The following is a 15,925-nucleotide window of genomic DNA, read 5'->3' on the forward strand; positions in this document are numbered from 1 at the left end:
CTCGCTCTGTCACCCAGGCTGGAGTGCAGTGGCCGGATCTCAGCTCACTGCAAGCTCCGCCTCCCGGGTTTACGCCATTCTCCTGCCTCAGCCTCCCAAGTAGCTGGGACTACAGGCGCCAGCCACCTCGCCCGGCTAGCTTTTTGTATTTTTTAGTAGAGACAGGGTTTCACCGTGTTAGCCAGGATGATCTCGAACTCCTGACCTCGTGATCCGCCCGTCTCAGCGTCCCGAAGTGCTGGGATTACAGGCTTGAGCCACCGCGCCCGGCCTATCCTTCCAAATAATAAGCAAAAAAGTTTTCAGTAAAAATAGCAATGTATATAAGTTTTCCCAAGGAAAATTGTACTCAGTTATTCAATAGTTAATGATAGCACACTTGCTATTACCAGACTTAAATTTCCTGAGTTTTCCTTTAATTGAAGACGTTCAGTGATAAAGTCACTTCTAAAGTTTTCATCCATTTTTCTTCAAATATAAGTTCCACAGAGTGCATACGAAGAGTTTAACACTTACTTATCAAGGAAATCTTTGTCCACTACAGCAGAGATGTCAAGCAGAGGATTTCCCATTCCAAAGAGAATATTTTCTCTAAAAAAACACAAAATACAAGTTAGAAATACTTCTAAAAGTAAGTTGATATGTAAAAGTACACAAAATAAAATAACTATCTTCATTTCAACCTGAAAATAAACCTAACATACCAGTTTATTAAACATTTGATTTGCCTATTATATGTAGGACATTTTAGAGGTAGCATAAAGACATTTAGAAAAAAAGATGATTATCAGAGAAAGATGCAAATCAAAACTACAATGAGACACCATCTCACACCAATCAGAATAACTATATATATATATTTTTTGACACAGAGTTTTGCTCTTGTCGCCCAGGCCAGAGTGCAATGGCATAATCTCAGCTCACTGCAACCTCTGCCTCCCAGGTTCAAGTGATTCTCCTGCCTCAGCCTCCTGAGCAGCTGGGATTAAAGGTGCCTGCCACCATGCCCGGCTAATTTTTGTATTTTTAGTAGAGATGGGGTTTCACCATGTTGGCCAGGCTAGTCTCGAACTCCTGACCTCAGCTGATCCACCTGTCTTAGCCTCCCAAAATGCTGGGATTACAGGTGTGAGCCACCATGCCCAGCCCAGAATAACTATTATTGAAGAGTCAAAAAAAAAAAAAGCCCAGATGTTGTCAAGGTTGCAGAGAAAAGGTAATACTTATAAATTGTTGATGGGAATGCACATTAGCTTAGCCCCTGTGAAAAGAAGTTTAAAGATCTCTCAAAAAACTTAAAATATAATTACCATCCAACCCAGCAATCTCATTATGGGTATATACCCAAAGAAAAATGAATCATTCTAGGCCGGACACAGTGGCTCATGCCTGTAATCCTAGCACTTTGGGAGGCCGAGGTGGGTGGATCATGTGGTCAGGAGACCAAGACCATCCTGGCCAACATGATGAAATCCTGTCTCTACTAAAAATACAAAATTAGCCAGGCATGGTGGCGCACGCCTGTAGTCCCAGCTACTCAGGAGGCTGATGCAGGAGAATCACTTGAACCCGGGAGGCAGAGGCTGCAGTGAGCCAAGATCGTGCCACTGCACTCCAGCCTGGGTGACGGAGTGAGACTGTGTCTTAAAAAAAAAAAAAAAAAGAAGAATCATTCTACCAAAAAGACATATGTTTATTACAGCACTCTTCACAATAGCAAAGACATGGAATCAACCTAGGTGCCCATCAATGGTAGAATGGATAAAGAACATTCAAAACATATACACCATGGAATACTATGCAGCCATAAAAAAGAATGAAATCATGTCCTTTGCAGCAATATGGATGCAGCTGAATTATCCTAAGTGAATTAACATAGAAACAGAAAACCAAATACCACATGTTTTCACTTATAAGTGGGAGCTAAACACTGGGTACACAGGGACACAAAGATGTCAGGACAATAGACACTGGAGATTCCAAAATCAGGGAAGAAGAGAGGAAAGTAAGAGCTGAAAAACTACCTATTGGGTACTATGTTCACTACTTAGATGATGGGGATCATTACAAACCCAAACTTCGGTATCACATGAAACACCCGTGTAACAAACCTGCACATGTACCCCCCAAATGTTATTAGGGAGCCCATGGCACATCCTAGAAGAGTCCAAGCAAGAGCCCTATCTACCCTTGACAAAAAATGACTGTGGTAGGGTCTTCACAAAGGATATCAGAACTGATACAATTCTTTTATTATGTATCCAAAAAATTTAAATATATGCTAACTTTTTATAGAATGATTTGTAACTTTCACAAATTTAACTGCACATCTTTTCATCTAAAAAGTCTAGCTAAAACTTTTATTCATGTCTTATGTTTCCTATATTTCTTATATTCATGTCTTCTCATGCATATACTTGTATGTTAAATATATAAGGATTCATTTCAGATGCCTACAACATGAAATAAAGCAAAACAAAAACAAATCAACAAGAAATGATATAATTTTAAATTACATTTAACAGACTTGGAGGAAGTCTGTTTTCCATAAGAGATCACAGTATGGTTCCAATCCAAATAAAAGAAAGAACTCCACCATAAGTGATGCCTTAAACGGAAGCTCATCTAGCAGTAAGAAATGGGCCAGTGAATACTGTTGGATCAGTCTCAATAGGAGACATTCATCTAGTTTATCCAATAAGATTTGTCTCTGTGTAATTTTTCTATTGGTCTCCAGTTTATTGATGATCCGCCTCCCTTTCAGTTGCCTCCAAACCAGCTACCATTCTCACCATTTGGTGACTATCAGTAATATCAATGGACTAGCACACCAGGATTTTAAGAGAATGAGGCATAGCCTATAATTATAATCTGTAATGATTTTTAGAGGATAAAATTACAGTCTCTTATTAACACCACAGATTGAGCAACTATGGCTGAATATGCAGTAAAGAGACATTTGTCCCTTTTCTATTTAAAGAAAGCTGAGTGGAGGAGGGTAAGAAAATACACTAATTTATTCACACTTAAATTGCATTTGTGATCAAAGCAAGTTTAATAAAAAGAAAGTACTTTAAGTGCTTAGAAGGTGAAGGATCAATAGACAAATACAGTAAAACCTAACCATGATTTCACTGGGACTACTCTGCCTGATTTGTATATTCTTATCCAAACAATAAAAACTCCTAGAACTTGTTATTTAAGAAAAAAAAAAAAAAAAAAGGATGGGTACTGTTATTGGGCTACTTGGTTTTTTATTTTATTCGCCCTTTTATCACCCTTTGCAAGCATCCAGTTCAATGTATAGAGTCATGTAACCACAAAACTATGGAACATTTCCATCATAGCAACAACAAAAAAGCATCCTTCTACCCCCACATCAATCCCTCTACCCTCAATTTGTTCCCTCTCAGTTTTAAGGAATATAATTGCTATACCTCTTTTTAAGAAGTCAAACCTTTGAACATCTACCGCATTACCAAAATAGTTTATTATTCTCCATTTAAAAACTCAGTAAAGATAGTCTTACAGAGAGCCCAATAATTGATTCTAAGAATGAATTACAATTCAAGAGTCAAATAATTCACGTCTGAGTCTCAGTTCTTGAGGTAGCTTGTAGAAAGACTTAAGCAAGCCATCTACCATCTCTGGGCCTAAATGTTAATAATGTTTGACTTGTTCCCAAATAATATTACAATTCAGTTAAGGTCATTTGAAGTCATTCTTATAATAAACTGGAATTGTGTGTCATCTTTTCCTTGCTATCCCCCTTCTTTTACCCCAAATTTCCTCACTCAAGAGAGGAATTTTGGTGGAATTGATCCCTCAGGCAAACCAAAACCTAAGTCAATCAGTCCAATATATTTCTCTAGCCTTAGTGATCAGTTCAGAGACTGGCATGTAACCTAAGCCAGGAAAATCAGAATGAACTCAAGATTTTTTTCTATGATGCTCGGATACAGAACATATTTTTCCCTAATAGATATAAATGAAGAAGGTGCTAGAAGCCTTAAAAACCTAATGACCTCAAGGTGGCTGCCTTGGGATAAATTTGACACCACAGAAAGCAGAGCGCGAAAACTAAAAGAAACCAGGTCATTAATGAAGTTGTTGGACCACCTAATTAAGCTTTACCTGAAACCTATACTCCATCTGAACTTTTCTGTTTTTTGTTTTGCTTTGGTTTTTTAAGTACAGGGGTACAAGTGCAGGTCTGATACGTAGGCAAACTTGTGTTATGGGGAGGAGGCAAGTAGATGGTTTGAGTCCAGGAGTTCAAGGCCAGCCAGGACAACATGCCAAAACCCCACCTTTACAAAAAATTGGCTGGGCACAGTGGCTCACACATGTAATCTCAGGACTTTGGGAGGCTGAGGCGGGCGCATTGTCTGTGCACAGGAGTTCGAGACCAGCCTGGGCAACATGGCAAGACTCCATCTCTACAAAACTACAAAAATTAGCCGGGGATGATGGCATGTGCCTATAGCCCCAGCTACTAGGGAGGCTGAGGTGGAAGAATCCTTGAGCCCAGGAGGTTGAGGCTACAGTGAGCCATGAGTGTGCTACTACCTCAAAAAAAAAAAGAAAGAAAAAGAAAAATATAAAAAATCGAGCCAGGCATGGTGGTGCACACCCATAACCCCAGCTACCACGGAGGCTGAGATGAGAGGATCGCTTAAGCCTGGAAGGTCGAGGTTGTAGTAAGCTATGATTACACCACTGCACTCCAGCCTTGGGTGACAGAGTAAGACCCTGTCTTAAAAATAAATTAACTAAATAAAGTAGCACATAAAAGATAACTTCAACTAGTAAGTTAAGTAAAAAAGATATAACTATTTTCAAAAGCCAATAAAACTTTGCTCATATCACGTTTCTCTCTCCTTCACTGCACATAACTGAGATTATAATGGCTAGTTTCTTACATACAAATACATACAAACTAGTGTCCAGGCCAGTAAATACTATGCGCTTCTTAAATGATGAACATACTATATGAATAAGCATTTATTTTTATCTTGTTCTACTAGAATGTGAACAAGATGACGTTTAGTCTATAGCCAAAAACTATGACTAACCCATACTGGGATTACTTTTTGTTCCAAATGTTAGCAGTATCTTTTTTTTGGAATGGATGCTAGGATGACAGATACTGAACAATCTTTTTTTTTTTTTTCTGGGGAGGAGTCAGTAATTTTATAAATGTCTCATAATTTAGGCTTGCAGCGAACACAAACCTACACTATAATTATTATTTTGTTGGACAGTCAACAAATTTTATACTGACATATATATTAGAGTAAGAGTTCCTGAGAAAATTTTTTCTTGGCTATTGATATATTAATGTTTGAATGTTGATTAGCCCTTTCACTAACAGAAACGTTTAGTTTAGTTATGGTGCCAAAATAAACACTAACAATGACTGCCTTTAACTGTTTACACCAGTCATCTTCTCTTTCAATCCAGAAACCTCAGCTTTATATGTGACTCTTCTCTCTACATCAACTAGCCCCGTCTTATTAGTAAGGACATCATCTTGGTTTTATCAAACACTTCTTGTACCTGGATCTCCCACAATATACCCACTAGCACCAGGCCCTCTACAGACATTGCCTGAATTTCTACATTGTCAGCAATTTTTTAGCCACAATAAATCCTGCACATTATCACCAAAATCATATTATTTTAAACAATTCTAACCATAATATTTTTCCACTTAAAATCTACCTAGCTTCTGATTAATAGGATAAAATCCAAAAGTATAACATAAAAGACATTGAATCTAGCTCAAACTTACCATATTTCATCATATCTAAGATGCCATTTATTCATAAAATAATCCCAATTTCCGATGGTGATGCAAAACACAATCAGCTGTAAGATGTATGCCAATTTCAGAGTTGTTAAAATGGGAAGAAATGTACACATTAAGATCACAATTCAGTAATTCTTTAGCCTTACCTCTCACCATTCTAATATATACAACCTATTTTAATCATAATGCCTTACTATTATTTGAATAAGACTGCCTGTAAAGTCCTTCTCCTACTTCCTTTGCCTGGAAAACTCCCATTCATCTTTTTAAAATTCCCTATATGCTACCGGTCTTGGGAAATTTTTCCTGATCGACTCCTACCCGAGGGCTTCCACATAAGATATACAAGCTGCCCCCAACATCACTCAAGAGTGCTGTTAACAATGTAGAAAATGGCTCCTGGTACTGTGTATCAAGGCACTGCATCCCTCCCTCCCAAAGATTTATTCATTCCCTCCTGCTCAGTTCTAAAAGTCCTTTGATGAACTTTTTAGTTGATTTTAGGGGTTGCTTTGAACTTTATCTTAATCAACTGATCTTAATCACCTACACAACAAAGGGTAAAGATTTTTTTGAAATCTTACTTACATTTGTATACCCAATGGCTAGCATATGATAATTCCATGGGTTTTGAGTGATTCTGTGATTATAGGTTCTGATCTTTAGTTTCTTTCTCTTTTTGAGACAGGCTCCTGTTCTGTTGCCCAGGCTGGAGGGCAGTGGTACAATCACGGCTCACTGCAGGCTCAACCTCCCAAGCTCCCCCACCTCAGCCTCTCAAGAAGTTGCGACTATAGCCACCATGCCCAGTTAATTTTTTTGTTTTCAGTACAGACTGGGTCTCCCTCTGTTGCCCAGGCTCGTCTCAAACTCTTGGGCTTAAGCTATACTTCTGCCTCAGCCTCCCTAGGTTCTAGGATCACAGGTATGCAACCCAAGATACACCTTTATAAAGACATAGAAGTTTTGAAAATAAAAAGTTAGCAAAAAGACACACCATGAAAACACTAATCATAAATTACAGTGGCTATATTAATATCGGACAAGGTAAGCTTTAAAATACGGAGTATCACCAGATACAAAGGGATTTCATGAAAATAGGTCAACTCATCAAGAAAACATAATAATACTAAAGATAACAATACAAAGTATGTACACACCAAATAAAATGGCTTCAAAATACTTTTTAACATACTTAGAAACAAAAGAAATAGGCAAATGCATAATCTTAGTTCAGCACCCTTCTTTCAGTAATTAGTAAAACAGGTAGACACACCAAAAATTAAAGAATCACACTACACATTATTTATCCTAGAGGAAGAAAAACTTAAGTGCATAGAGAAATCTGTACACAAATGTTTCTAACAGATTTGTTTGTAAAGGGAAAACACTAGGCCACCCATGGTGGCTCACACCTGTAATCCCAGCACTTTGGGAGGCTGAGGTGGAAGGATCACTTGAGACCAGAAGTTCAAGACCAGCCTGGGCAACATAGTAAGACCTCATCTCTACAAAAAATAAAAATAATTAGCTGGGTGCAGTTGTGCATGTCTCTAGTCCTAGCTCCTCAGGAGGCTGAGATGGGAGAATTATTTAAGCCCAAGAGGACTGTAGTGTTCAATAATCATGCCAACACACTCTGGCCTGAGTGACAGAGAGAGCAAGACCATATCTCTTTAAAAAAAAAAAAAAAAAATGGCCGGGCACAGTGGCTCACACCTTAATCCTAGCACTTTGGGAGGCCGAGGAGGGCAGATCATGAGGTCAGGAGTTCGAGACTAGCCTGACCTAGTGAAACTCTGCCTCTACTAAAAATAGAAAAATTACCCAGGCATGGTAGTGTGCACCTGTAATCCCAGCTACTTGGGAGGCTGAGGCAGGAGAATCACTTGAACCCAGGAGGCGGAGGTTGTGGTGAGCCAAGATCGCGCCACTGCACTCCAGCCTGGGCAACAGAGCAAGACTCCATCACAAAAACAGAAAAAGAAAAAAAAAATGGTAAAAATCTGGAAACGTAATAAATGCCCTTCAACAGGTAAATAGGTAAACAAACTATGGTACACCCATAAAAGAGAAGCAATAAAAAGGAATGAACTATGACACACACAACAGCTTAAACGGATCTCAAAGGCATTGTGCTAAGTGAGAAAAAAGCTGTATCTACGGGTTACATACTATATGATTCCATTTACATAACACTCTCGAAGTTACAAAATTACAGTGATGGAAAACAGATCAGTAGTTGCCTGGGGTTAGGGTTCAGAGAAAAGCATAACCATAAAGAAATGATATGAAGAAATTTCTTTGTGGTAACAGAACAGTTTAATACCCTGAATGTGGTAATAGCTACATGAATCCGGACATGATAAAATGTTATAGAACTATACACCACCACCTCCTCAGTTAAAAACAATATATACAAACTGGTGAAATTCTAATAAAGTCTATAGTCAACTTCCAACTATTGTATAACACCGAAATCAGCTTCCTGGTTTTGGTAACACACTACAGTTAATGAAAGATACATCATTGGGGGAAGTTGAGTGAACAGGGCACAGGAACTTTCTCTACAATTTTTGCGATTTCTGTGAGTTGTATTTCAAAAGAAAAGGGAGGAAAAGGATATAAAACAGATATATTAAAAATGTTTAGGCCAGGTGTGGTGGCTCACACCTGTAATCTCAGCACTTTGGGAGGCCGAGGCAGGAGAATCACTTGAGCCTAGGAGTTCGAGACCAGTCTGGGCAAGATACTGTCTTTGTATTTTACATAGTGAGACCCTGTCTTTATATTTTAAAATAATTTTTTTAATGCTTAAAAAACAAATTAGGGTGACATCATTGGGAATGGCAGAGTAAGGACCTCCAAAAATCCTCTCTTCCATAAAAGCAACAAGAACACTGGAAAAAAAAAAATGTCAAAACTTGGGCCGGGCATGGTGGCTCACACCTATAATCCCAGCACTTTGGGAGGCCGAGGCGGGCAGATCACAAGGTCAGGAGTTCAAGACCAGCCTGGCCAACATGGTGAAACCCCATCACTACTAAAAATACAAAAATTAGCTGGGCGTGGTGGCAGGCGCCTGTAATTCCAGCTACTCTGGAGGCTGAAGCAGGGAAATCGTTTGAACCTGGGAGGCAGAGGTTGCAGTGAGCCAAAATTACACCATTGCACTTCAGCCTGGGCAACAATGCAAGACTACATCTCAAAAAAAAAGTCAAAAATAGACTTTTCAGAACTCTGAATACTAACCAAAAGTCTGCAACAATCCAAGGAGCATTTATTCAAAAAAGATGGCTGAATCTCAGAAAGAATAGCAAGCTTTGTGGCATTTTAACATGCCCTATTCCCATGCCCCTCCTCCCAGCTCCAGGCTAGCCCTGAAAAGCAGCAATCCACAAACCATGGAATCCTGGAGCCTAGCAGCCAGTGGAGGTGACAGAACAGGGCTAGAGCTCCTTCAAAGTCCCATTTTCAGAGCAAGTTATTATTTGAGCTGACTAGCAATTCCCTGAAAAACCCCACTCCCAAGACTTCCCAATATTTAACCTGATTCAGAGCTTGCCCATTGCTAACAGCCTTTTCCCCCAAGGTATTTATTTGTCAAAAACAATCAGCTACAATTGCTTAACATTTCAGCAACCTGAAGCAGCTGGGACAAACAAGCTAACCAAAAAACACAAAGGGAAAAGGAGAATGAGATGTCCATAGGGAGTCTTGAAAAGTTCTGAAATTCCTACGACTCTGGAAGGCCACAAGAGTGTGCCCAGGTCTATGGGCATGCTCAAGAAAGACCTGAGAAGGCCCTAAGCAATCACCACTTACTGAGCATGAAGCTCAGCAAAAACAGGAAGTCAAGGCTATGGATGAACCGGAAGCCTAGTTGAGTGATGAAAATGCGCTCCAACAAGCACACAGAGCCTCTCAGCAAAGACCGGAACAGTAACAAGTATTGACAAGAATGTGGAGAAACTGGCATCTTCATACATTGCTGTTGCAAATTATAAAGTGATTCAGCCACTTTGGAAAATAGTTTGGCAGTTCCTCAAAAAGTAAACATAAAATTACCACATGCCCCAGCAATTCTACCCTTAGGGGAAATAGAAACACAGAACAACACAAAAACTTGTACATGAATGTTTATAGCACCATTATTCATAATAGCCCAAAAGTGAAAATAACCCATATATCTCTCAAGTGATAAATTGTGGCATATCTATACAATGAAATATTATTTCAATCGTAAGAAAGAATGAAATACTGATACATGCTGCAACATGGATGAACTTTGAAAACATACTTGGTTAAAAAAAAAAAGCCAGCTACAATAAAGGCCAAATATTATATGATTCCACTTAGGAAATGTTCAGAATAGGCAAATTTGTAGGGACAAGGTAGATTAGTAGTTGCCAGGGGTTAGAGGGTAGGGAGGGATGAAGAGTAACTGCTAACAGGTATGGATTTTCATTTTGGGGGACAAAAATGTTCCGGAATTAAATAGTGCCGATGGCCATACAACCTTGTGAATATACCAAAAACTACTGAGCTGTGCAATTTTAAGTGGTGCATTTTACAGTAACTAAATTATATCTCAGTTAAATAGTAACAAACCCATAAAACTATCTGACCTAATTGATAAATTATATAGAGTACTAAATTCAGTAACTGCAGTATACACTGTATTTAATAAAAGATACATAAAATATCTACACTGAAAACCTCAAAATATTGCAGAGCAGAATTAAAGACACATGTTACACTCACCAAATCAGACCACAGGGTAGGCCGTAAAACTAATCTCTGTAGCTATTGAAGAATTAAAATCATAAACAACTTATCATTTACAGATATATGGTACAAATATGTACACAATATGTCAACAACACATCCCCTGAACACCATGTAAAATTGAAAATAGCTAGAATATCCCAAATATTAAGAAATTAAACAATAAACTTCTAAATGACCTGTGGTCCAGAAAAATCACAATGGAAATAGAAATTTGAATTGCACACATCGAAACTGTATGCTGCAGCTAAAGGAGTACTTAGAAGAAAATGTTAATTATGTAAGAAATGTACATTAGAATGACTACTGGGGGTTAGCAAAGAAAAAACAATAATAATAAAAGAAATGTGGCTGGGCGTGGTGGCACTTTGGGAGGCCGAGGTGGGTGGATCATGAGGTCAGGAGTTAGAGACCAGCCTGACCGACATGGTGAAACCCTGTCTCTACTAAAAATACAAAAATTAGCCTGGCGTGGTGGCAGGCGCCTATAGTCCCAGCTACTCAGGAGGCTGAGGCAGAAGAATCGCTTGAACTGGGGAGGCGGAGGTTGCAGTAAACTATGATCGTACCACTGCACTCCAGCCTGGTCGACAGAGCGAGACTCTGAATGAATGTATGAATGAATAAATGAAATGAAATGCACATTAGAAAACAAGGAAGGTTTAAAAACAATAAACTTCTAACTCAAAAAAGGTAGAAAAAGGAGAGCAAATCAAAGCCAAAAGAGTAGAGCAAGGTGGCTGGGCGCAGTGACTCACGCCCGTAATCCCAACACTTTAGGAGGCTGAGGCGGGCAGATAATGAGGTCAGGAGATCGAGATCATCCTGGCTAACATGGTGAAACCCCGTCTTTACTAAAAACACACACAAAAAATTAGCCGGGTGTGGTGGTGGGCACCTGTAGTCCCAACTACTCGGGAGGCTGAGGCAGGAGAATGCTGTGAACCCGGGAGACAGAGCTTGCAGTGAGCCAAGATCGCACCACTGCACTCCAGCCTGGGCAACAGAGCAAGACTCCATCTCAAGGGAAAAAAAAAAAAGTACAGCAAGGAAATTAAAAGAGCAGAAATACATTAAAATAAAAAATACATAACCAAAATAGAAATTCAACAAAACAAAATCTGGGTTTTTGAAAGATTAATTGCTAAACTCCTAGCAAAGCTGATCCAAAAATTCAAAAGAAGTACCAACATCAAGAATGCAAATGGAGAAATACAGCAGTTCATACAGGCAATAGCAGAATATTAGGAAATTTTATGAACTTTATAACAACAATTGAGAATAAATTCATTTAAAAATGCAACTTCTCAAAACTGACACAGGAAAAAGTGAAGAACCTGAATGCTTATATATCAGCTAAAGTAATTAAACCTGTAAAAGTAATTAAACTAATTTAAAACCTTCTGCTTTTTTCCGCAGGCCCACACGGCTTCACTGAAGAATTCTATCAAAATTTAAAGTAACAATACCAATCTTATAAAGCTACAGTAATTAAGACAGTGTGGCATTGGCATAAGAAGATACAAATATATCAACAGAATAAAACAAATCCAAGAAAAGACCTATAGCTATCTAATCAATTAATTGAGAATCCTTTTGAGAAACCTTTAGATGATAGCAAAAGATTAGTAAGACAGATCATAGGCCTAAATACAAAAGACAAAAATATAAAGCTTCTAGAAAAAAACCATGAGAGAATAGTTTCACAAGCTTAGCAGAGGGTAAGGAAAGACTTCTTAGAACAGAAAAGGTAATACCATAAAATAAAATAAATCAACAAATTCAACTTGCTCAAAATTTAAAAGTTCTGCTCTCAAAAGACATTAAGAAAATGCAACAACATAGCTCAGACTAGGAGAAAATATTTAGAGAGAGAGAGAAAGTGTGTGTGTGTGTGTGTGTGTGTCTGTGTGTGTAAAATCTGAGAAACCTGGCAAATAACTTGCATTCAGATATAAAAAGAACTCCTACAAATCAGCAACAAAAAGACAACCCAATAAAATAGGGTTGTAAATAAAAGTTTAATAAAAACTTGTACATAAATGTTTATAGCACCATTATTCATAATAGCCCAAAAGTGAAAATAATCCAAATATCTATCAAGTGATAAATGGATAAATTGTGGCATATCTATACAATGAAATATTATTCAGTGATAATATTTCAGAAATGAACTGACACTTCAAAATAAAAGATAAGCAAATGGCCAATAATCACATAACTATTAGCCATCAAGGAAATATAAACTAAAACCATGATGAAATACAAGCACACACTCATGAGAAGGCCTACATTTTAAAATGCCAAACATTGTGAAGAATGTGGAAAACTGAACTCTCATAAAACAACTGGTGGGAATGTAAAATGTGTTAAATTTTCCATTTTGGAAAAGTTTAGTGGTTTCTAAAGTTAAACATAAATCTACCCTAGTACACAGCAATTTCACTCCTAGATATTTACCCAAGTCCACATAAAGATATATACAAAAATGTTCATAGCAACTTTATTCATAGTAACCAAAAACTGGAAATAACCCAAAGCCTATCAATAGGAAACTTGTTGCTACACACATATAATGGACTATTACTTGGCAATAAAAGGGAAAAACTACTGATACACACATCAAAATGGGTAAATCTCAAAAATATTATATTGAACAAAAGTAATCAGACACAAAATACTCCTTGCTATATGATTCCATTTATGTGAAGTTCTAGAATAGGCAAAACTAGTATCTATAGTAAAAGAAGTACAAAAGTGGTTGCCTGGGTGAGAAGGCGGACAGAATTAATTAAAAAGAGGCTGGGTCGGGCACAGTGGCTCACACCTGTAATCTCAGCACTTTGGGAGGCCGAGGTGGGTGGATCACTTGAGCTTAGGAGTTCAAGACCAGCCTGGGCAACACAGTAAGACCCCCCCCACCCCACCCCACTCCCCGGCATTGTTACAAAAAAATACAAAAAAAAAAAAAAAAAAGCCAGGCATGGTGGTGCACATCTGTAGTCCCAGCTACTTCGGGAACTGAGGCAAGTAGATGGCTTGGGCTGGGGAGGTCAAGGTTGCAGTGAGACATGTTTGCACCACTGCACTCAAGCCTGGGTGACAAAGTAAGACCCTGGGGAAAGAAAAGGAGAAGGGAAAGGGGAAAGGGGAAAGGGGAAGGGAAGGAAGGGAAGGTTGATTTGACTTTATGTAAATTATACTGAGACAGCCAGGCACAGTGGCTCATGCCTGTAATCCCAGTACTTCGGGAGGCTGAGGTAGGCGGATCACTTGAGGTCAGGAATTCCAGAGCAGCCTGGCCAACATGGTGAAACTCCGTCTCTACCAAAAAATACAAAAATTAGCCTGGCACGGTGGCATGCACCTATAGTCCCAGCTACTCAGGTAGCTGAGGCAGGAGTATCCCTTGACCCCGAGAGAGGTAGGTTGCAGTAAGCCGAGATCAGGCAGCTGCACTCCAGTCTGGGCAACAGAGAGAGACTCTGTTTATTAAATAAAAATAAAAATAAAAAAAATTATATTGTTGGCATTTTTTTTTTAAGTGAACAGACTAGGGAAATGTGTCTCTTGGTTATGTAAAGCCAATCCTTCCATATGTATTCTAGATTCTATCCTTCTTTCCTACTCAACATTGATTTCTTCCTTCTGTCAAGCATCATCTATTTTTTCTGCTTTCTATTGGACCACTCTTTTCAGCACATAAATGTGAAAATCTCAAACCCTCCCCACAGAAAACCTCAGCCTAGCATATACTTCCAACTACCATTATTTCCCTGCTCTCCTTTACAGCAAAACACTACCAGTGCTCTATCAAATAGTAAGTTCCTCTAAACTGGGTAAAATTACTCATTTTAAATTCAATTGCAGAAAAGCACATGTGTGACATGACTAACACTTACATAACAATTTTCAACTTAAAATGCATTTTTTGATATGTCACTTCTTTAATATCTTCAAAACACCTATGTAGGATAGGTATTGCTATTATCTCTTTTTAACAGATGAGGAAACAAGAGGTTCCTCAAGGTTATGTAATCGCCCAAAAGTAAGATAAATAATCCCTAATTTCAAATCATGTGCATTACTGTTCAATATATATTTGTATATTCAGAACTCTCCATACAATAAAAATGTCTGACCAATGAAAAACATCCAAATGTACCCAAAATAGGCCAAAATTCCATTATCTTATGGTCCTAGTTCAAATAGCATTTCAACAAACAAAACTTAGTACAACAAAATGATTATAATGCATATGTAGGTGACCAGATAATTTATTATCCAAATGGGACACTTTTGAGAGTAAATGAGACACATTTATGTGTCTATTAATAATTATGTTGGGATAGCCGGGGACAATGGCTCATGCCTATAATCTCAGCACTTTAGGTGGCTGAGGTGGGAGGATCACTTGACCAAGAGTTTGAGGCCAGGAGGTTCAAGACCAGACTGGGCAACATGGTAAGATCCCATCTTTACCCACATCCCCCACCCCCACATACACACACAAAATATAGCCAGACATGGTGGTGTGTGTTTATAGTCCCAGCCTCTCTGGAGGGCTGATGTGGGAGGATCACTTGAGCCCAGGAGTTCAAGGTTACAGTGAGCCATGATTGCACTATTGCACTCTAGCTGGGCAGCAGAGCAAGCCCCTGTGTCTACAAAAGAAAAAATAAATAAATAATAACGTCAGGATAACAGGCATGATCCAGAATTGTCCTGGGCAAACTGGAACATATGGTCATCCTATTCATAACCTAGCTTTGGTATTTAAAAAATAAAAATCAGCCGGGCGCGGTGGCTCAAGCCTGTAATCCCAGCACTTTGGGAGGCCGAGACGGGCGGATCACGAGGTCAGGAGATCGAGACCATCCTGGCTAACATGGTGAAACCCCGTCTCTACTAAAAAATACAAAAAAATTAGCCGGGCGAGGTGGTGGGCGCCTGTAGTCCCAGCTACTCGGGAGGCTGAGGCAGGAGAATGGCGTGAACCCGGGAGGCGGAGCTTGCAGTGAGCTGAGATCCAGCCACAGCACTCCAGCCTGGGCGGCAGAGCGAGACTCCGTCTCAAAAAAAATAAATAAATAAAATAAAAAATAAAAAATAAAAATAAAAATCTCCGCTGGGCACAGTGGCTCAGACCTGTAGTCCCAGCATTTTTGGAGGCCGAGGTGGGTGGATCACCTGAGGTCAGGAGTTCAAGACCAGCCTGGCCAATATGGTGAAACCCCATCTCTACTAAAAATACAAAAATTAGCTGGGCGTGGTGGTGGGCACCTGTAATCCCAGCTACTCGGGAGACTGAGGTAGGGAGAATTG

The 15,925-nt window shown here is 39.0% G+C and overlaps 1 protein-coding gene across 2 annotated transcripts in view; it reads right to left on the bottom strand.

Annotated features, from left to right (window-relative positions):
* Positions 1-15,925, bottom strand: part of ADK (adenosine kinase) — a 285,891-nt gene that overhangs the window by 233,399 nt on the left and 36,567 nt on the right. For both annotated transcript variants that reach the window (XM_017854550.1, XM_017854551.1), the window contains exon 2: positions 517-591. In XM_017854550.1, the coding sequence (XP_017710039.1) occupies positions 517-591 (75 nt within the window). The remainder of the gene's footprint in view (positions 1-516; positions 592-15,925) is intronic.

This window comes from Rhinopithecus bieti, unplaced genomic scaffold (genome assembly GCF_001698545.2).
Source record: "Rhinopithecus bieti isolate Rb0 unplaced genomic scaffold, ASM169854v2 scaffold_36008, whole genome shotgun sequence".
In the NCBI taxonomy this organism is placed as follows: Eukaryota; Metazoa; Chordata; class Mammalia; order Primates; family Cercopithecidae; genus Rhinopithecus; species Rhinopithecus bieti.